This window comes from Camelus bactrianus, chromosome 1, assembly GCF_048773025.1.
Source record: "Camelus bactrianus isolate YW-2024 breed Bactrian camel chromosome 1, ASM4877302v1, whole genome shotgun sequence".
Classification (NCBI taxonomy): Eukaryota; Metazoa; Chordata; class Mammalia; order Artiodactyla; family Camelidae; genus Camelus; species Camelus bactrianus.
In genome coordinates, this window is record NC_133539.1 from 41,816,770 (window position 1) to 41,841,127 (window position 24,358).

At 32.0% G+C, this 24,358-nt stretch overlaps 1 protein-coding gene across 7 annotated transcripts in view; it reads right to left on the minus strand.

Annotated features, from left to right (window-relative positions):
• Positions 1–24,358, minus strand: part of SENP7 (SUMO specific peptidase 7) — a 128,037-nt gene that overhangs the window by 26,629 nt on the left and 77,050 nt on the right. For 4 of the 7 annotated variants that reach the window (XM_010966379.3, XM_045503926.2, XM_045503929.2 and 1 more), the window contains 6 exons: positions 23,884–24,078; positions 9,486–9,604; positions 5,903–6,084; positions 4,059–4,398; positions 3,065–3,222; positions 1,955–2,101 (listed from right to left, as the gene is read on the minus strand). In XM_010966379.3, the coding sequence (XP_010964681.1) occupies positions 1,955–2,101; positions 3,065–3,222; positions 4,059–4,398; positions 5,903–6,084; positions 9,486–9,604; positions 23,884–24,078 (1,141 nt within the window). The remainder of the gene's footprint in view (positions 1–1,954; positions 2,102–3,064; positions 3,223–4,058; positions 4,399–5,902; positions 6,085–9,485; positions 9,605–23,883; positions 24,079–24,358) is intronic. The other 3 variants (XM_045503930.2, XM_045503928.2, XM_045503925.2) reach the window with 2 other exon arrangements.

Genomic DNA, 24,358 nt, shown 5'->3' on the forward strand with positions numbered 1-24,358 from the left:
TACTAAACCACTTTCTTGTAATTAGACATTTAAGTTTTTTATTTTAATTACAGTTTAAGTGTTCCAATAGACATGAAACAAACTTCCAGGACCTACTTTAGGACATTTATTGAATATTTGCAGTCCTCTACTATTGTAATAGCAAAATACTGGGACAACTGAAATGTCCAATAGTTGGGAATTAAGGGCACCCCGAAATCCCCAAATAGTTTCATGAATTAAGTTAATTTGATTATGGTGAGTTACAAAACAGTATGTATAATGTCATATCCTTTTCTTTTAAATATTTAGGCATCTAATATGAAGAATACGTAAGGATATACACTGTAAAGTTAATGGCAATTGTCTCTGGATAAGCAAGATCATAGGTGTTCTTTAAATTCTTCCTTTACTCATTTGTAGTTTTTTGTTTGGCTTTGTATTTTGCCCATAACAAACCCACCTAACTGTATAATAACATAATTCATACAAACAATAATTAATGAAAACCCACTGTTGAATATTTATATTAAATATTGCTCCCTTGGTTAATAAATTATTGTCAAATATTCAGGTTATCCAATTTTTTGCCATTATAAACAACTGAACAGAAAAAGGTGAATTTTAAATGAAAAAGCTATGAAATGGGGCTGGGGGTGGGAACTGGAAAAAGTGAACAAAATTCCTTAAAGAAAAAAATTGTAAAATCACCCAAGGCATAACAAAATCACTGATATCTGAAAACCAGTGAGCAGAGAATATTAATTTTAAACAGAATTGCTGTGGTGCTTTCAATCAAAACAATTTTCACCCTACCTTCCCTCTGTATAGTCACAAAGCAAACATCTACTTCGTTACCTTAAATCATATGCTCTCTTCTCTATGAAGTCTTCCCTAATTCCTCCAGACAGATATAGGTACTCAGGCCATATGCACCCTTCTTATACATATTTCCATTGTACATTATACCATAATACAAATACCTATTTATGTGTCTGTCTCTTCCAGTAGACTAAGGTTCCTTGAAAGAAGAGATCATGTCTGCACCATTTTTATATTCCCTGCCCTACCTATAACAGTGAAATTAATAAAACTTCTAAGAAAATACCTAAATTATAATCTGACGTAGTCAATTCAATCCAACTAATGTTTGTAAGTGCCTATTTAGGTTTGGGCCATTTACGGAAGATACAAAAGGGAATAAAAGCATGGCTCTTCATTACAAGATGCTTAAAGGCTAATGGGACATTTAGGCTAGAATACAAACAATTAAAAACACACAGAATAAATCTTACAACAGATGTAAAAATTACACAGTAAAAGGAGAAGTTAAGTACACAATAAAAGGAGAAGTTAATTCTAGCTAGGAAGGAGAAATCAGGAAAGGTTTCCTGGAAGAGGAACTTTTTCAGATAAGCCTTAAAAGATGGTTAGGATTTTAAAACAGGCAGAAAAATAAAGAGACAGTATAGAGAACTAAGTAAAATCCAATCTGGTTTTCACATACAAAATGTGAGGAGTTAATATTGGAAAAAAAAAAAGTGGGGGGAAAACAGAATAGGACCTGTTTCTGGAGATCCTTAAATAACTTAGGAATTTGGAGAACATAATTTAAACCAGTAAAATGAGATTTCTTCTTTTTGCTATTAACTACAGCCTGAATAAAATTTTATGTTACCATCAAATAAGTTTTAGATACCAAAGAATATCAACACTACATAAGATTTTGTTTATACATAATCTTCATTAGAGTAGTCAGATCAGAGATATTATTTTAGGGCATTCCACTATGATTTCAAAATTCCCCTCCCTCAATTAAAGACATGTCTCAAAATAGACATAATGACATATTAAAAATGTTCTATATAAAATTAATCTCAATTCTATTTTCATTTGCACTAAAAAAGAGAAGATAATCTAAAAATGCCTTGTCCAAGAACCAGAACTAAAAAAAAAAAAAATTAAATATACTTACTGTAACACAACCTTTAGAAGCTCCTTTTATTTTACCAATATAAACAGAAGTAAATGTAAAATCCAGCTGTAGATCCAACTCATTACTAGGTGTAATACAGGAAATGTTTTCTGTGACAGGATTATATGGACGTAATTCAGATGAAGCCTAACAAGGAATAAATTATAAAATGCATATAAGCCTAAGTGCTATATAAATACTGACAATGATTCCAAAGTCAAATACTTCTTTAAATTACTATTAATGAATTTGTGAAGGATTTTACACTGTTCTTACTGTGAAGAAAGAGTTAACTAGATTTTTTTCTTAAAAAGTATATTAATTACCTTGAGAAAATTACTGTAAATAGTTGAATCCAAAATTAATTCCATAGGCCTAAGTTCCAGAAATATATCCTCTCTATCAAAGCCATGATTTCAAATTGTTTCCCCTAACAGACTTCATTTTTAACTCAACAGAAATAAATTAGGATTCATACACTATTTAGTTTAAATGAGTTTTTAAATATATTATCTCTTTTAATCACCAAAACCATCTCATGAGGCAGTTTTCTTCCACATTTCATAAGTAAAGTTAATAGATGTTTGAATTGGTTAAGTGGGTTGCCAAACATAATGCAATTAGTAAGAAGCAAAACTAAGACAAATCCAGGTTTCCATCTCCAGGTTAAGGGTTATAAGCACATCAAATTGCTTCCATAACCCAAGATGATGCTTTATATTAATGCTAATAGCATTAATAGCATGTGAGGAAAAGGAATAATTCCAACTAGGCATTGTATTGCAAGACCAAATACTGGAAACTGTTTACCTCTAGAAAATCTTTTGATAAAGTACTTATATGTCCAATGAGAACCATAAAAGAATAAATATCTAAGTTTTAGAATATTTAGACTGAAAAAATATAAATGACCAGAAAAAAAATGGTATTTTTTCACTTCAAAATAAAGACAATTATGTATTTTCCTCACACTAATATGAAAGTTGTCTCAAAATTCAAACTAAGAAAAACTGTAATTTTTATTATAATACTCTGCTTGATGAAATAAAAAGTCATTAGCCCATAGTGTATATTTCACTGTTAATCTGTGAGGAGGCAGAAATTAATTACCCGTACAGATTCACATGTAATCAATGGTAGTTCTGACACTGCTGGCTCAGAAGTACTCCTGCTTTCATTAGTTACGGCATGATCTTGCTTAGGTTGTAATTTAAGAATTTCTGAACTTTTATGCTCAACAGGTCCTTCTTCATCACTGGAGACGACAACTAAAAAGGGAAAATGTATTTTTTAAATGTATCACAGTAATCATGTATCAAAAAGAGAAGTTTCTAATTCATACAATCTTTCAAAATCCCATTGAATCTAATCATCTAACTAAATTCAATTTAGAAACTAGCCTATTATTTATTACCTGATTTATACTAGTTACATTCAATGTTTCCCTATCAGTGCCATTATTTAGCAGTTATCTGCAACCTTACCTTCTGGAGGATGAAGTCATTTAAAAATGGATAAAGCCACGAGGAGAACACAGGAACAAGTCTGAGTTCTAATAATGTGTTGTGCCATCACTCTAAATTGTACTTTAAATCCTCTTACACTATTTGCTTCCAGGAGGGGGAAACTGATGGGTAGGGAAAGATGTGGGAGACTATTCACTGGATATCCTTTAGAACATTTTCGTACCATGTGACTACATCAAACACTTGAAATTTAACATCAAAATTAATTAATTAAATCAAAAGTATTGACAATAAATAAATAGCACTTAAACCCTCTGTACTTCAGCTTAATCAACCAAAATGACAAAATGGTCCTTACAGACTCTTATTAAAAACTACTTAGGAGATGAATTACAGGACACTAATCTAAAAAAATAAATACTTCTGCTTCTAAGTACTCCATTGTTTACCTAAATCAATATTACAAATTCATGAAGGAAGTCCCAAAACCCCAAGTCTTTTTTTTATAAAGTTAATATATCCCACAATGATATCGTAAGTTAACTTACTGCCTTAGCAAAATTTGTTTGAGAGGAGAAATAAAACAACTAAGTGAAGCAGAGAAAGTTAAGAGCCTTTATAATCCTTACGTTACTTACTTGGTTCACCTGAGATAAACGATTGGTTCCCTTCACTGTGTTCACTCAAAACAGGTTTTTCTATTGTGTTCAATTCATTCTCATCCTTCTCAGCCAAGGTAGAATTCCCCAAAGTATCAGTGGAAATAGAACTCACAAAAGTTTCAGTGGTTGAACAGTCAGAGGTGATTTTGGGAGCAGTGCTCAAAGCCAACTCCTGACTATGAAGTGAGGCTAGTTTAGTAAAATCACTTTCTATAGGTTCAAGTGTAATTTCTTCAAGTAGTTTTGGGTCTTCATGATAGTTTTCACTTGACTTCTCAAATTCAGTGGATACTGTTGGGTCATTTTCTTGTTCTTTCTGAACATAAATAAATGCACATAAAAGTTAGCATTTTTCAAATTTGGCTAACAAAGAATTTTTTGAAGTTTAAATTCCTAAAGAAGAAATAAAAGTAAAAATATTATATAATTTCTGTAACTACAGGGATAGAAAATTGCACAATTATTTTACTCTTGCCAGTGCCTCTCAAGTATAATGCAGATACAGAGTTTGGTCTGTTCAACTGGATGCCTCAATGTTTAACTTTTTGAAAGGATGAAAAGGGGAAATTCCCATAATTACAAGTGGTTCAGATGGTCACCCACAATCTAAGTCAACTTTAAGTGAGAGGAATTATTTTTTATGGAAGTACTGGAGATTGAACCTGGAACCTTAGCCGTGCTAAGCATGTGCTCTACCACTGAGCTATACCCTCCCCTGAGAATTTTTTTAGTTTTATTTTGCAAAAGTTAAGAGGCTATTTGACATCATGTGACTTTAGTAACAAAAGCCAAAAAATTGTAAACTTAAGAGGATAATGATATGAAAAATTATGAAAATCACTGCCTTCACGTCTCTATTACTGTATTAAATCTAAACCATGTTTATAATTATAACTCAAAGGCACTGCAAAGTCCTGAAATGCCATGTGAATCAAAGGAATCAAAAAGCTGTCTCCAAAAAAAAAAGCTGTCTCCTTATAGTTTTATCACTAACTGCATACTAAGTCTTTGAAAATAGATAATGTATGCATTAAGTAGGGTAATTCTCTGTGTACAACAAACTCCCTAAACTCTTCATAAAAAGAAGTTTAAAGAAACTGGAAGTAAATTACTACTGAAAAAGGAAATCTGACAAAAATTTCACAGAGCAAGTGAAAAAGCAATTGGCTGAACAGCAATTTGGTTAAAATAAGGAGGGGAAAAGAAAACAGGTCTGAAGGATATAAATCAAACTACTAAGTAAGGAGTGATATTGGAGAAGAGGTAATTTTAACTTTTTTACTTCTTCATAACACAGTCAGCCCTCTGCATGCGCAGGTTCCACCAACTCTGCAAATGGAAAATACTCAGGAAAATAATTCCAGAAAGTTCCAAAGGGCAAAACTTGAATTTGCTGGGCACAGGCAACTATTTATATAGCATTTACAGCTATTTACTTAGTATTTACATTGTATTAGGTATTATAAGCAATCTGGGAGATGATTTAAAATATAAAGGAGGATATAGATTATATTCAAATACTACACCATTTTATATAAGAGATTTAATCATCTGCAGATTTTGGTATGTGCAGGATCCTGGAACCAATACTCTGCAGATACTGAGCAATGACAGTATTTGAAATTTGTTCACATAACTGTATTAATGCAAAAAGTTGCATTTAAATTATTTTTTTAAAAACAGAATCAAAAACTAGGCAAGGAAAAGAAAGAAATCTGATGATAGAAGCAGAAAGCTAGGAGAACATTATTTAGTCACAGTCAATTCATTTTTATCATAGTACAAATTATTTCATATCACATCTAAAAACCTCTACTTACTGTCTGTTCTGTTGACTTATACAAAGAAGCAGAATTATAAGAATCAGGTAAATTACTTCTAAGCCTTTTCTTTCTCTTCCTGGAATTCAGGGTGGGTTCCATTTTTGAATCAGAATATGCGTCATCTTTGTTTCTGCTCCCCTCTTCAAGATGATCACAACCTCGACTTCTACTATTGAGATCTTAAAAAATGAAAGAGACATAAATATGGCCAAAAGTACAGAAAGAATCCCTTTTAGAAGAGCTCAAAGAAACATCATCAAAATTGCTGTACTACTTTTCAAAGCTATTTTTTTAAGTCCACTGTTAAATTCTCATACTGACATGGATGAATATAAGGACATATCCTATTTTAAACTGCATACACAAAGTAAATGTTCACCATACAATAAAAATGACATGAGGAAAATACATTAAAAGGTCGTATTCTTTAGTAACAAAAGCAACCAAACCATGTTTTTTCCTTCTGCTATAACTGCAAATGTCTATAATAAAAAAAAGTCTTCATAAAATTTCAAAAATTAGTCTTAAAATGTCTTTTAAATTCATTGTGACTTTAGAAATTGAACTAATTTAGAGATTACAACTAATTCAGCAATTAGTTATATCTCTAAACGTAAATTTTATATACACATATTTTTAAATGAAATGGGACAATTGTCTGAGAGTATTGATCACTGCTCTTTCAAAAGGAGCCAAAACCCTTCCTCAGCAGCTGAGGAAACCATGTCAATTATTATCAAACATGCTTAGTATTTCAGTTATCAAATACAGGTACTGTACAAAAATATCTTCCAAAAGGTTCTACCTAACTAACTGAAGGTTACGCTGAATTATTTTGCTTTCTGACTCTATATCATACAAGTACCAGCTCAGGGTTCACACAACGCAAGACACAAAGCAGCTTCTTTGAATTCATAACTTAAAATTCATGCAACACTGAACTGGCCTGACTTCCCCATTCACTTGAAGTTTTACAACACTACATATTTTCTCTTCAAACTATTCTTGTTCTTACTCTAGCTTTATAAACATCTAATAACTAACATTCATAATATCTCTTTGTCATTGCTTGAAAGGCAGGTATGGGGGACAGGGCTGAGAACAAAAACTCCAAGACTGTCAACAGTATTCCAATTTCCAAAGAAAACACCTCTTTCTCGCTCCCCCAAGAAAATAAACTTCCCCCAAACTATCAACACAGCATTCTGAAAAGTATGATAAATTTTATTCATAATTTTGTAAACTGTAAAGATAGTCAAACACAATTTCTACATATAAACATATACATATTTATATATATATATAAACATATATATTTATATATATACATATACTGTATCAAATTATAATTTCTAAACATAAACACTATAGCAAAAGTATGATGAAAGAAATGGGGCTTGAAAAAATTCTATTATACAGGAGTTTTCCTTCAGTTTACTATTTGCATATCAGCCAAGACTATCTCATAGGATACAGGAATAAATGTATTACATGAAGCTAAACATTGTAAAAACAGGATTCTGCTTGGTAACAAATACCATTTAACTTGCAAATATTACTAGCATATAAAATTAAAGAGGTGACAAATTCCTGTAAAAGAATGTTAAATATTTCCAATGTATTATACTCATAAAAGCAAATTCCACAAGGCAAATTTAACGTACTATGAAAGTATATCTAGTGTGGGGAATATAGTCAATAACTATGTAGTATCTTTGTATGGTGACAGATCATAACTAGACCATAGTGATCATTCTGAAATGTACAGAAATACTGAATCACTATGTTGTATCATAGGAATTAACATACCGTTGTTGGTCAATTATAATTCAGAAACAAACAAACTCATGGAAAAAGAGATCAGTTGTGGTTATCAGAGGTGGGGAGAGGGGAACTGAATGAAGACAGTCAACAGGAACAAACTTTCAGTTATAAGATAAGTAAGTTCTAGGGATGTAATGTACAACATGATAAATATAATTAACAGTGCTGGATGTTTTGCATGAAAGTAGTTAGGAGAATAAATCTTACAAGTTTTCATCACAATGAAAGTTTTTTCTACTTCTTTAATTTTGTATCTGTATGAGAAAATAGATGTTCACTGAATTTCATAATGTATGTAAGTCATTATGCTATACCCCTTAAATGTATACAGTGCTGTATGTCAACTATATCTCAACAAAACTGGAACAAAAAAAAATTTTAATGGTATACCTGGAGTTTAATTCAGAAGTCCTATTAATTTATGGACTTACATTAAATAACTGGTATTAGACACAATTATCTACAGGATGAAAATATGGTGAGTTTCAACAAAGTTTCAATAGCTAATTTTCTTAAAAACACTGCACGTAAGAGGAGAAACTTCAGGGATACTAAGAAACTATAAGGTATTTCTTTTATCATGCATTTTTCTACCTGCTGTTAAGTCTAAAATTTCGCTCTAACTTTGGAGGAATACTGAAGGGCACAAATTAGAAAGCTTTTTATTTTACTATGCCTACTCTACCCAGGAAAGCAATGAAGGCTAAACAGTGTCTTGATAGTATCTGAACTGAGCCCACAATACTTAGATTTTTATAATGTAATTAAAAATAATTATTTCTCGGAAAAAGATAATCTGTCAGAAAATAAAAGCCTTTCATCATGTGCAGGTGGTACTCTGTGACTAACTGAAAGATTATGTCTGCAGAGTCAGCATATTTCCTCTAGAGATCGCCCTCTATAAGAGCTGCAGCTCCTTTCTTGTATACATCAAAGATGTTAGTCTAGTTTCCTTTTAAGTCTTCCTCTTCTATGAAAAAAGCTACTTAAAATTTGTAAATAGCTGTGTTCCAAATGAAGTAAAAAGATTTTTTTGCATAATATCATTAAAGGAAAGACTGTGTCTTCTTGTGAATAATCTGTAAAATCATTCAGAAAACAAAATATCTCAACTAATTTGAAGCTATCAATAATCCAAGAGACCTTGAAGATGTTTCACATCTGACTAATGTAGTAATTTGTTTTGGTGCGAATTTTTATAAATTATTTCAAAATCTTTTTAAAAAGAGACAAAATAGACAAAAGAAGTCAATTCATTAACCCTACAGGCAAGGAGGCCTACAATGAATTTTCATAAGTCTGAAGTGTATTTACCTTTAAATTTGCTAATAGTGGCTTATATTGGCATCCTCCTAGAGTTGAGAGAAATTCTATTGAATAAGGAATGTTATTTCATGGTAGGAGGATAGCCAGTGGGAAACTACTAATAATAACTGAGATGGCAGCAATATCAATTACTACATATGTTCATGGAAACACCTAGAAACAGCTAAACTTAACATAAATTTATAGCTATATGCCCCCCCTAAAAGAAATAATATTTCAATTTAACTTTTGGATTTAGTAAATAAATCAAGACACGTATACTACAGTATACATAGAGTAAATGTAGTAATTTTCTTTGTGTTGCTAAGTAATCTCCCTTTACTTTCATGTATCCTTTAAATGTAAGACTAAAGTTATTTATACCTTTAAAATTATTAAAAATGCAGTAGACAAAAATTCAACTGACAACAGTTTTCTAAGGTTCACAAACCTTTAGGCTGAGTATCAGACATTACAAGAGAAATGCCATCATCATCTGTTTGCTTTTCTTTGGTGTATGCAGCCTGCTTTGCATAATTGTTGTCTACTGTCTTACTTGGTTGTGAACTCCTGAAAAACAAAATACTATTATACTCAATTCTTCTAAATACAAATTAATTTAGAAGCCAGCTGGCATATATTTGAGATAAAAATAACAGGTTACAAAAAAATCATATAGCATAGTATATAATCTGAACAGTAGAACAATATTAAACTAAGATTTGAGAAATAAGTTCTACCTTTAAATTCTCCATGTTTCTTTGGAAGAAAAAAAGAAGATACCCACATCACAGAATTGGACACATGCAAAATGAGCAAAGAATAATACAAGAATTAAATACATCAAAGAGGTCTAAAAAGTACAAATTCCATGAACACAAGTACATGATAATAACACTTACGTGTAATCAAAAAATAAATCAAAGGTAATTGCTAATATGTTTCAAGCATGATTCTCATATCAAAAGTTATGTACAAAATAAAGTTTGCAGTGTGCTAACAAATTTTACTTATAGAGAAAATAATTTAACATATAAGCTATTGGTTAAATATATAAACTTTAACAACATTGTGTGAAAAACAAGTTTTGGATTATGAGTATAATATCACTATTAATGAAAACATAATACAATAATAGTATGGGACTTCAATACCTCACTCCACTATCACTGATTGTTAGATCATCCATGCAAAAAAATCAAGAAGAAACATTGGATTAGACCATAAATTTGACCAAATAGACCTGACATGCATTTATAAAACATGGCATCCAATAGCACCAAAATACACATTCTTCTCAAGTGCACACAGAACATTCTCCAGGATAAATCATATGACAGGCCACAAAGCAAGTTTTAGAAAATTTATGACTGAAATCTATGAAATATCTTTCTTAACCACAATTGTATAAAACTAGAAATCAATAACAGGAAAAAAGCTGGAAAATTCACAAATACATGGAGATTAAACAGTATGTTCCTGAACAACCAATGGGCCAAAGAAGAAATCAAAAAGATCAAGAAGTATCTTGAAATAAATGAAAATGTAAGCACAACATACCAAAATCTATAAAATGTTCTAAGAGGGAAATTAATAGCAATAAACACCTATATTAAGGAACAAGAAAGAACTCAAAAAAAAAAAAACCTCTCACTTGATACCCCTTGGAACTAGAAAAAGAACAAATTAAGCCCAAAGTTAGAAGAAAGGTCAGAGCAGAAATAAATGAAACAGAGCCAAGGAAAAAACAACAGAAAAGATCAACAAAACTAACAGCTAGTTTTTTGAAAACATAAAAAAAAAATTGACAAACCTTTAGCTAGAAGAACTAGGCAAAAAAAAAATTCAAATAAATAAAAATAAATCATCAAGAGACTACTATGAATAATTATATGCCAACACTATGCATAACCTAAGAGATGGTTTTCTGGGGAAAAAGAAACTGTTAGCCAGACTAATGGGAAAAAAGAGAAGAAAAAGAGAGAAGACTCAAGTAAATTAAATCATTACAACTGATAGCACAGAAATACACTATATCATAAGAGACCACTACAAACAATTACATATCAACAAATTGTATAACCTAGAAGAAATGGACAAATAACTAGAAACATTCAACCTACCAAACTGAATCATGGAAAAAAAAATCTGAACAGACCAATAACAAAAAAGGAGATTGGATAAGTAATCAAAAATCTCATAATACAGAAAAACCCAGGACCAAATGGTTTCAGTGGTAATTCTACCAAACAATTAAAGAATTAATCCTAACCCTTCTTAAAAGTTTTCCAAAAAATTTAAGAGGAGGGAACATTCCTAAACTCATTTTACAAGGAAATCATTACTCTAGTACCAAAGCTGGATAAGGACACAACAGGAAAAGTAAACTATAGACCAAATATCCTTAATACATAAAGATGCAAAAATTCCCACCAAAGTTTTAGGAAACCAAATTCCACAATGCATTAAAAGGATCATACACCATGATCAAGTGGGACTTATTCCAAAGAGGCAAGAATGGTACAACATCCAGTGTAATAAACCACATCAATAAAATGAAAGATAAAAATCAATCTGATCACTAATAGATGCACAGAAAAAGCAGCTGAAAAAAAATCACTATCCTTTAATGATAAAACCCTCAAAAACCTGTGTATAGAAACAACACACCTCAACATAATAAAGGCCAATATAACAAACCCACAGCTAACACCACATTTCACTGTGAAAGATTAAAAGCTTCTACTCTAAGATAAGGAACAAGACAAGGATGCCCACTGCCATCACTCCTTATTCAACACAGTACTGCAAATCAAATCCTGGCTAGACAAATTAGACAAGAAAAAGAACTAAAAGGCATCCAAATTGAGAAAAAAAAGAAAAAGAATTAAAACTGTCATTATTTTCAGATGATACGATCTTACAGAAAGAAAACCCTAAAAAAATCCAATAAAACCTTTAAGAACTAATAAATAAATTCACTAAAGTTGCAGGATTAAAAATCAATATACTAAAATCAGTTGTGTTTCTATACACTAACAAAGAACTATCTGAAAGAGAAATTAAGAAAACAACCCCATTTACAACTGCAGCAAAAAGAACAAAATACCTGAGTAAATATAACCTAGAAGGAGAAAGATCTGTACACTTAAAACTATAAGACACTGAAGAAAGAAACTGAAGAAGACATAAATAAATGGAAAGATATTCTGTACTCAGATTGGAAAAATTAACATCGCTAAAATGTTCATTCTACCCAAAGCAACCAACAGATTCAATGCAATCCCTATCAATATTCCTATGGCCTTTTTCACAGAAACAGAACAAAAATCTTAAAACTTGTGTGGAACTACTAAAGACCCCAAATAGCCAAAGAAATCTTGAGAAAGAAAAATAAAGCCAAAAGCATCACACTTCATGATTTCAAATTATATTACAAACCTACAGTAATCAAAACAGTATAGTATCAGCATAAAAACAGACACATATATCAATGAAACAGAAAAGAGAGCCAAAAATAAATCCATTCATATATGGTCAATTCATTTATGACAAAGGAGCCAAGAATACACAATAGGAAAAGAACAGTCTCTTCAATATCTGACGTTGGGAAAACTGAACAGCCACATGCAAAAGAATGAAACTGGACCAATATCTTACACCATATACAAAAATCAACACAAAATGGACTAAAGACTTGAATGTATGACCTGAAAACATAAAAATCCTAGAAGAAAACATGAGAGTAAGCTCCTTAACATTGGTCTTGGTAATGATTTTTTGGATTAAACACTAAAACAAAGGCAACAAAAGAAATTAAACAAATGGGACTATATCAAACCAAAAAACTGCACAGCAAAGGAAACCATCAACAAAATGAAAAGGCAACCTACAGAACAGAAGGAAATATTTGTAAATCATATATCTGATAAGGGAGTTAACATACAAAATATATAAAGAACTCATACAACTCAACAGAAAAAAATAAAACAAACTGATTTAAAAATGGGCAAAGAAACTGAATCAAAGTTTTTTCCAAAGAAGACTACAAATGACCAACAGGTACATGAAAAGGAGCCCTACACCCACTAATCATCAGGGAAAAGTATATCAAAAATCACAATTAGGTATAACCTCATACCTTCAGAATGGATATTACAAAAGACAAGAAATAAGTGTTGGTAAGATTGTGGAGAAAAGGTAACCCTTGTGCAATGCTGGTGGGAATGTAAATTAGTGCAGCCACTATGGAAAATAGAATGGAAGCTCCTCAAAAACTTAAAAATAGAACTAACATATGATCCAGCAATTCCACTTCTGGGTATTTATCTTTAGGAAATGAAATTACTATCTCAAAAAGATACATGCACCCCAATGTTCACTGCAGCATTATTTGCAATAGCTAAGACATGGAAACAAGCCTAAGTATTCATCAACAGAAGAACAGATAAAGAAAATCAATTTCTCTCTCTCTCTCTCTCTCTCTCTCTCTCTCTCTCTCTCTCTCTCTCTCTCTCACACACACACACACACACACACACACACAATGGAGCATCTTTACTCATAAAAAAGGAAAGAAATCCTGCCATTTGTGACAATATGAATGAACCTTGAGGGTAATACATTAAATAAAATAAGACAGACAAACACAAATAGTGTATCATCTCACTTACATGTGGAATCTAAATTTTAAAACAAACACCTAGATACAGACATCAGACTGGTAGCTGCCATAGCCAGGTGCATGAAATGAGTGAAGTGGTAAAAAGGTGTAAGTTTCTAGTCATAAAAGAAGTAAGTCAGGAATGTAAGGTACAGCATTATGACTATAGATAACAATAGTGTACTGTATATTTAAAAGTTGCTAAGATAGTAGATCTTAAAATTTCTCATCACAAGAAAAAAAATTTTAACTATGTGTGGTAATGAATGCTAACTAAACTTACTGTGTTAATAATTTTGCAATATACACATATATGAGATATTATGGTGTATACTTAAACCTAATGCAAAGTTCTGTCAGTAACATACCAATAAAATTAATTAATTAATTAAAAAAATAAATTGATACACAATTGGGAAAGCAATTTGGTACTAATTAGAATAGTCATAAAATGAATTAAATCTTTACCAACAATATTCTCACCCTTTATAACTATTATTAATGAAACAACTCATTATGGTATTATTTAAGTGGGTAAAAATTTTAAAATAAAAACTATATACAATGTTAACCTTCAGAATTCTTTTATAATAGAATATATTATACAGTAATTACTACATTCTCAAAACTATTTAACAAGATAGAAATTCTTACATTCATAAATGTATTAAAAATCAGATACCAAGAGATAAACAAGATTATACTGTATAGAACAGGGAAACATACACAAGATCTTGTGGAAGCTCACAGTGAAAAAGAATGTGACAATGAATATATGTATGTTCATGTATAACTGAAAAACTGTGCTCTACACTGGAAATTGATAAAACATTGTAAACTGACTATAACTCAGTAAAAAAAATGTAAAACAAACAAATAAACAAATCAGATACCACAAATAAATCAAGGATCCCTGAACAACAAACTATGAAATATATAACAAGTGACCTCAGGAAAATGGTGGAGTAGGAAACACCTACTATGTTCCTTCCTACCTAGACAACAACTGCACTGGCAGAATCCGTCTGATGTAAGAATTTTGGGATTCTGGAGTCTATTAAAGGCTTGCAACTTCCAGTCAAAAGGTTCAACTTCAGCAATTTGGGTGGTAGTAGCTACCCACTCCCAGCCCTGAGGCAAATCGCTATGCCTGAGTTCCTAGAACAGTTTGTACAGGCTTACAATTACCAAGATGAGCAATTAGGATCTTGTCCTCCAAAAGTTGGGAATCTGTATTCTGATCACTGGTTGCTGTCTCTGATCATGAATAAGGCAGACAGAAAGACAGGCACTCATTGCTGCAACAACCACCACCACTGTTGTAAAAGTCTCCCATCCAGCTAAAACAACTCCCAGATTTAAAGAGCTAGTTCCTATTTTCTTTTATTTCTGCCCCCACCCTTCATTTTTCCCATTTTCTCTTTATGGGAAGCAAACGTTTAAGGCCTAGAACTTTAAAAAGTAATCACATATACAAAGAAATTTAGAAAGCCACAGACATGATCAGGGAAAAGCATAGGCTCAGAAAAGACTTGAGGAGACCTTTTGTTTACATGTCAGGCTGATCCCTGGAATAGGGACATAGTACAACTATTAAAAAAAAGAAGAAAAGAGACAAACAAAGGAAAAAAGCCAGCAAACCCTCAGAAAGGGCAAGAATCTTATTTCCAGACTTGCCATATTATATGACCCAAATATAAAGTTTTTAACAAAAAAGAAAATCACAAGGCATACAAAGAAACAGGAAAGTATGGCTGATTTAAAGGAAAAATAAATAAATCAACAGAACCTGTCCCTGAAAAAATCCAGATGGCAGACTCTATAGACAAAAGACATTAAAAAGGCTGTCTTAAAGGTCCTCAAAGAGCTAAAAGAAATCCTGGACAAAATCGAGAAAATGATTTACGACAAAATGAAAATATCAATAAAAGATAAAATATACAAATGAACCAAAGGAAATTCTGCAGCTAAAAAATATAATTTAAATAAAAATTTTATTAGAAGGATTCAAAAGTAGATACAAGCAGGCAGAAAAAAATAGTGAACTTGAAGATATGATCACAGAAATTATCAAATTTGAGGAATAAGAAGAAAAAAATTTAAGAAAAGTGAACAGAGCCTAAGAGACCTATGGAACACCAATAAATGGACTAATATACACACTGTTGGAGTCTCAGAGGAGAGGAAACAGAGAAAGGGGCAAAGATGTTACTGGGATAAATAATTTACCAAATAATTCCAAATTTGATGAAAGACATAAATATAAACATCCAAGAAGCCCAAAGAACTACAAGCAGAATAAACTGAATGAGACCTACACCAAGAATGTTATAATCAAATTCTCAAAAGACAAAGGCAAAAAGGGAATTTGAAAGCACCAAAAAAGAAATGACTCATCATATACAAAAGATCCTCAATAAGATTATGAGCAGATGTTTCATCAAAAACCATGCTGGCCAGAAAGCACTGGATTGGTATAGTCAAAGTACTGGGGGAAAAAACTGTCAAGTAAAAATCCTATTTCTGACAAAACTGTCCTTAAAAATGAGGACAAATTAAGACATTCTAAGCTAAACAACTCTATGTGGTCAGCATTGTCCTGATACCAAAGCAAGGCAATGATACTACAAGAAAACTACAGACTAATATCCCATAGGAACACTGATTCAAAATTCCTCAATACAATACCCCCAAACAGCTCCTATGGTTATTACCCAGGCCATTTATTCCTGGAATGCAAGGATGTTTCAACATACAAATATCTATCAATATAATATACCACATTAACAAAATGAAGAGGAAAACCACCTGGTCATGTTAATTAATGCAGAAAAAGCACTTCATAAAATTCAACACCTTTCCCTTACGATTAAAAAATAAAATTCAACAATCTAGGAATAGGAAGAAACTAACTACCTCAACATAACAAAAGCCATATATGAAAAATCCACAGCAAACATCAAACTCAATGTTGCAAGACTGAAAGTTTTTCTTCTAAGATCAGGACTAAGACAAGAATGCCCACTTTCACCACTTAGTCAATACAGTTCTGAAAGATCTAGCCATAGCAATTATTCAAGAAATGTAAAAGCATTTAAACTGGAAAGAAAGAGCGGAGGGTATAGCTCAAGTGGCAGAGTGCATGCTCAGCAGGCACAAGGTCCTGGGTTTAATTCCTAGTACCTCCATTAAATAAACAATTATATAAATAGACCTAATCCTACCCTCAAAGAAAATTGCAAAGAAATAATCTGTGCTTACAGATGATACGATCTTACATGTAGAAAACATTACACACACGCATACACACACAAACACACACAAATTGTTAAAGTAAGTAAACAAAAAAGGAAATTGAGAAAACAATTCCATTTACAATAGCTTCAAGAAGGAAAAAAACTTAGTACTTAACCAAGGAGACTGAAGACTTATAAAATGAAAACTATAAAACATGGCTGAAAGACATACTACCCAAAGCAATCTACAGATTTAACGAGATCACAATCAAATCACCCAGGACATTTTTCACAGAAATAGAACAAATAATCCTAAAATTTATATGGAATCATAAAAGACTCAGAAAAGCAATACTGAAGAAAAAGAACGAGGCTGGAAGAATAATCCTCCCAGACTTCAGACTATACTACAAAGCTACCAAAACAGCATGATACTGGCACAAAAACAGACATATGGATCAACGGAACAGAATAGAGAGTCCCCCCAAAAAATCCCACAGACTTATGGTCAATTAATCTTTGACAAAGGAGGCAAGAAAAATACAATGGAGTGGACAGTCTCTTCAGCAAATGGTGTTGGGAAAACTGGACAGCCACATGTAAACCAATGACATTAAAAATGAAAGCAAAAATAAACAAATGGGACCTAATTAAATTATAAACTTCTGCACAGCAAAGGAAACCATAAGCAAAACAAAAAGACAACCTATGGAATGGGAGGAAATATTTTCAAAAGATGAGACTGACAAGGGCTTAATTTCCAGAATATATAAACAGCTCATAAAACTTAATAACGAAAACAAACAACCCAATCCAAAATTGGGCAGAAGACCTAAATAAGCAATTCTCCAATGAAGACGTACAAATGGCCAATAGGCACATGAAAAAATGCTAATTATCAGAGAAGTGCAAATTAAAATTACAATGAGGTATCACCTCACACCAGTCAGAATGGCCATCATTAAAAAGTCCACAAATGATAAATACTGGAGAGGGTGTGGAGAAGAGGGAATCCTCCTACACTGTTGGTGGGAATGTAGTTTGGTGCAGCCATTATGGAAAACAGCATGGAGATTCCTCAAAAAACTAAAAATAGACTTACCATATGACCCAGCAATCCCACTCCTGAGCATTTATCTGGCGGAAACTCTAATTTGAAAAGATACATGCACCCCAATGTTCACAGAAGCACTATTTACAATAGCCAAGACATGGAAACAATCTAAATGTTCATCGACAGATGACTTGATAGAGAAGTTGTGGTATATTTATACAATGGAATACTACTCAGCCAAAAAAAAGAATGAAATAATGCCATTTGAAGCAACATGGGATGGACCTGGAGATTGTCATTCTAAGTGAAGTAAGCCAGAAAGAGAAAGAAAAATACCATATATCACTCATATGTGGAATCTAAAAAAAAAATTTTTAAAAGACAGAAATGAACTTATTTACAAAGCAGATATAGACTCACAGACATAGAAAACAAATTTATGGTTACCAGAGGGAAAAGAGGGTGGGGAGGGATAAACTGGGAGTTCAATATTTGCAGATACTAACTATATATATATATATAAAATAGATTAAAAATAAGTTTCGACTGTACAGCACAGGGAACTATAATCAATATATTGCAGTAACCTATTATGAAAATGAATAAATGTATGTATATGTATGACTGAAATATGCTATATACCAGAAATTGACACATTGTAAACTGACTATACTTCAATTAAAAAAAATAAAAATAAAAATAAAACATGGCTGAAAGAAATTAAAGAAGACATTCATAAATGGAAACACATATTCCTGGATTAGAAGAATTAATATCGTTAAGATGTCAATACTACCTAAAGCAATCTATAGATTCAATGCAATCTTATCAAAATTACAGTAATATTCTTACAGAAATATAGAAACTTATCCTAAAATATATACACAACCTTAAAGGACCCCAAGTTCCAAGACAATCTTGAACAAATTTGGAGGTCTCACACTCACTGATTTCAAAACTTACTACAAAACTGTAATACAAAACAGCATGGTACTTCCATAAAGACAAATAAATAGATCAATGGAATAGACCAGCACTCAGAAATAAACCATCGCATATATAGTCAAATGATTTTCAAATGGGTGCCAAGACCATTCAAGAGGGGAAAGGACAGCCTTTTCAACAAAAAATGCTGGAAAAACTGGATATCCACATGCAAAAGAATGAAGGTGGACCCTCATCTAACACCATACACAAAAGTTAACTCAAAATGGATCAAAGGCCTAAGTGCATAAGCTGAAACTATAAAACTCTTAGCATAGGAGAAAATCTTCATGATACTGGATTTGATAGTAATTTCTTGGACATGACAACAAAAGCACAGGCAACAAATGGAAAAATAGACAAACTGGATGTTATCAAAATTGAAACTTCTGCACATCAACTGGCAGTATCAACAGAGTAAAAGGCAACCCACAGAATGGGGGAAAATATTTGTAAATCATATTTCTGATAATGTTAATATTCAGAATATAGAGAGAATTCCTAAAACTCAAAAATAAAAAACCTGATTCATCAATGGACAAAGGATTTGAATAGATAATTCTCCAAAGAAGATATATAAATGGCCAATTAACACATGAAATGATGTTCAATATCACTTATTACAAGGGAAATCCATACCAAAACACAATGATATATTGCTCCATACCCATTAGGATGGCTATTATGCAAACACAGAAAATCGTAATTTTGCCAAGGATGTGGAAATACCAGGACCCTTGTGCACTGCTAGTGGCAATGTAAAATGGAGAAGATGCTAAGGAAAAGTGTATGGTGGTTTTTTTAAAAATTAATAATATAATTATCATATGATCAAACAATTCCACTTCTGGGTAGACACTCAAAAGAACTGAAAGGAGAGACACAGATACTTGTACACTGAAGTTCATAACAGTGTTATTATTCACAGTAGCCAAAAGGTGAAGTAACCCAAGTATCCATAGACATTTATATCAGACTACAAACTACAGTAAGGCAAAAAGAATCAAAACTTCAACTAGAAAAGTTATCTCCAGGCTGTTATTCTGGATGCAATACCTCATTTAAAAAATAACAAATCAAAACAGTAGTTGACTGACCTATTTTTATACTTGGGGCTGAGGAGGTCTTTCCAAGGATAAACCAAAACACATAGGTCAAACACTGAGATTTTACAAAATAAAAATTTTAAATTTCTATACAACAGAAATTACTATAAACAAAGTAAAATTACAAGTAGGAAACCTGAAAAATTTTTTGTAATACATATAACAAAGCATTAATAGCATTCATAAGAGTTCTTACAAACCAGTAAGAAACAAATGAAACACTCTAATACATACAAAGACTAAAGAGAAAACTCATAAGAAATACAAAGTCCATCTTCACTAAAATAAAAAATGAAATAAAACAATTTAATGAAGACAGTTATGTTTATTTTTGTCAACAGGTTATCACAAAAATTTCAATGATAAAACTTAATTCTGGTTAAATACAGGAGAATGGAACTACAAGGATTTACAAGAATAAATACACAAAGATAAATGTATAATCCATTTACTGTAGCATTGTTATACAGAAAAAAATGAAAAATACCCTAAATATCTACCCATAAGGAAGTATATATATGTAAAAGAAGATAAAATAGATCTCTACATATTGATGTAAAAAGTTACCAAATTAAAAGATAAAAACTGATTTTCCCATTTACTCCGCTAGCATACCTGGGTATTATTTTATTTTACAGATAGGATAAACTGAGGCACAGAGAAAAAAAGTAAAGCAAATTGCCTGAGCTGCAATTCAAGCCTGAACTTAAATAAGTTAGTACAGGTATGGCATTTATCACAGTATAATATCATAGTCAAGACTTAACAAATATTAATTAAAAGTTGTCATAGGAATATTACACAGGTTATAATTAAGTGTGTGTGTGTGTGTGTGTGTGTGTGTGTGTGTGTATGTTAAAATAACATAACATATATATATATGTTAAAATAATAAATTGTCACCTAGAAAAAAACAAATACGCTACTCCAAGGGGACAATTTTATTTTAAACTTCCTATTCACTCTTGCTGTTTTCTGTTACTCCTTTATTTCTGGCATAAAACACAAGACTTTTTCCTACATAATTCCATTCAGGTTGTCACTAGAGTCGGTAATAACAGTTTTGAACACTAAAGACAAGCTAAGGCTAAAGTAAGATTCAAGCATTCATATAACCTTTTCTGTATGTATCATCCAGGGCACAAATGCTAGGTTTTCAGAGGAAACCTCCCCTGGTTTCACAGACGTAGACCCCATTCTTTAATCTACCAATTTTTAGGTGTTACCTGACCTTCTATCTTTGTAAGAAAGTTGGCTACATTCTCTACAGTAACAGAACAGTAACAATAATGTCAGATCATCATGTCTCTTTCCGAGATCTAAATAACTTATATTTACTCTTCCTGATTTTAGAACAGGTAGGCTGAGAGGAGGTTGGTTATAACATGAGTTCCATCCTTGAGCTACCCTGTGTTCCTCCTGTACTTCAGTTCTAGTGCGGCACATCTACCGAAGTGATGGTATGGCCATACTTACAACTTATTTAAAGGGCACTCTGAATTCTCCTCAGAATAAAATCATTTTAAGGGAAGAGAGAACTAAAGTTTGGTTTAAGGAATACAGTACTCCATCTTAAACCACACAGTAATACTAGTATGACTGTGACATTTACCTTGGCAGAATTGGTAATGACAACAGGGTAGCAGGAATCTCAGGAGAGGACACAGAAGACTTCAGTACCATCAACTACAGAAACAGCCATTAATGGCACTTTTGATACTAGCAGTGATAAGAGAGACACAAAAATCCTGACTACCATTTATTAACTTCCTACTAAGTTCCAGGCATTTTACATAGGTTATCTCCTTAAACCTGTACAATAATCCTATAAGGTGTATATTATTATCCCTGTTTTAAAGATAGAATAAGTAACTTGTTCAAGGTAAATCAGCATGTTAGCAGTACTGCTAAAATCTAAATCCAGATGTCTGGCTCCAAAGTCTATTCCTATAGTAAATGCAACAGTCAAAGAAAGTAAGTTACCACCAAGAGATGAATTTTCAGGGTCCGTATCAAATACTATCTGGAAACTTCCTAACTATTTGGAAAGAACTTTAAGAGAGGTAGAGTTCTCAATGAATAGATTTTAGAAAGAGTCAGAAATTTTACAGCTATTACTATTACTATTACTATTAAACCTTAGCCCCAGGATGTTATAAAGCCTGAAAAGTACAGATTACAACTTGAGAGTTTCACAGAATCCTCAAAATAGTGCTACTTTTTCATAACAACATGAATGTGCACTGATTTGAATTCCATGGTAACAGCATAAAAGTGGCTTTTTCTGTAGAAAGTGTCTTCAATAATAACATCTTTATTTGTACAGTATTTTATGTTCACAAAGAATTCTCACATGCGAGACTTAAAAGAGATAATACACAACTTTGTAAGGTAGAAATGTCATTCAAAATTTTTTCTCTTTTTACAAAACTCAGGTAACCAAAACTCAAGGTTAAATGACATAAACATTAACCCAAGTGCACAAAATTCAACATGTACTGAGCTAAGCACTGGATAAAAATGCAAACAAGATTTGATATCTCTCCTTAAGGAGCTCATGGTCTAGTACAGGAGGCAGAAAAAAACACCTACAGTACAAAATGATAAAATGCACTTCTACTATCTCTGAGTATACATTAAATTTATTAGTAACTGGATAATGTCACTGAAACTCTCTCTCTTTTTTTTTTAGCAAATTCAGAAAGAGACCTAATAAAGTCACTGATAATTTACTAAGTAGAACCCAAGTGAAACAAAGTATTCTCCAAAAGAAGAGAAATTCATAAAATTTATAAGTTCATAAGAAATAAACGGTTTAGCAGGGTAGGGTATAGCTTAGTGGTAGAGCACATGCTTAGCAGGCACAAGATCCTGAGTTCAATCCCCAGTACCTTCATTAAAACAAACAAATAAATAAATACATACATAATTATCTCCCCCTACAAAACAAACAAAAAAAGAAATAAACAGAGTTTATAAAAATCAAATGTGTTAGTAATTAAGAAATTTGTTATAAATCTTTTTAAAAGTAACTATAAATATTCTTTAACGTAATATTCTTTAATGTAATTAGGCTTACAAGAGAAATACAAATCAGAAGTTACCTTTGGATGGTTTTGGGGGGAGGGGAAGGGACAATTAAGACTGGGTAAATAATTTCTCATTCAGATCAAAGCTATTTATTGTACTGGCTGGGAACAGAAAATAGAAAAGAGAAGTTCATGGTAAATGAAAGTTAAAATATCTAGTATTATCTACTAACTAACATCCCTTAGCTTTTTACCATAGTTTTTTTTTTTTTTTCTTATTTACAGCCCCCATATGAGATTCTCCTAGAGCTTAAAATAAAAGCAACTTCTGATTTCCATTTCTCTTATTGCCAGAGAAAGCCACGATTGTTAATAGAATTCAGCTATCTCAAATCATTTTTGTGAGGAATGCATTCGGACAGACAGCCAGATGGATGGATAAGACAAAGGAGGAGGAGGAGGAACAGATAGACGTCAGGGGAATGAATTTCAATTATACCAGATAAATAAACTGAAATAGGTACTGAATTTTCATTGAGAGTTTGCATCCATTTCCCCAAAACACAAGTAGAGTGATTGGTACTTTCCGAAACTGATTATTAGCCAATGACTGTTGGTTCCAATAGTCATTCCAGCCACCAGTGGAGAAAAGTTATACTAGCTATCAGAGCACGTTTGCCTCACATTTAGCAATAACATATCTGTGGCGAAGAATGGAGGAGGGCTCGTGAGAGTAAGCATAATATTTATTTTGAGTAAAGTTATCACTAAACATACCTTTCCGATAAAAAGGAGCTCTTGTGAGGATCTATATTTTGACAAGATTCTAGGCTGCCATCAGATGGTGAAGAAAGCTGCTCTGATTTCAAGTTGTCTGTATCACCCAAACTGGCCTCAGTTACAGATGAGGTCTTTATGTATTTTCTTCCTAACTCCGTTCCCAGGACATTCGTCAATATAACTCTGGGTATCCTGTCACACAAAATAACAAACACTGTACTGTTCTGAAATTTGCAGGAAGGAAAAAAATGTATTCTAGGAAGTTAAATTTTTCAAACATTTTCCTTTTAGCCCAAGGAAGCTATTAGAACTATACCACCCTGAAAAATCAACCCATAAATACTCGAAATTTTGGGTAAACACTCTTTTTTTGTTCCTGAAAGTAGCTGTATCTTATAAATTGGTATAGACTGATATACCACTATAATGGCTTTAACTGTACTAATGGACACTATTAAGGTGCTTAAAATTT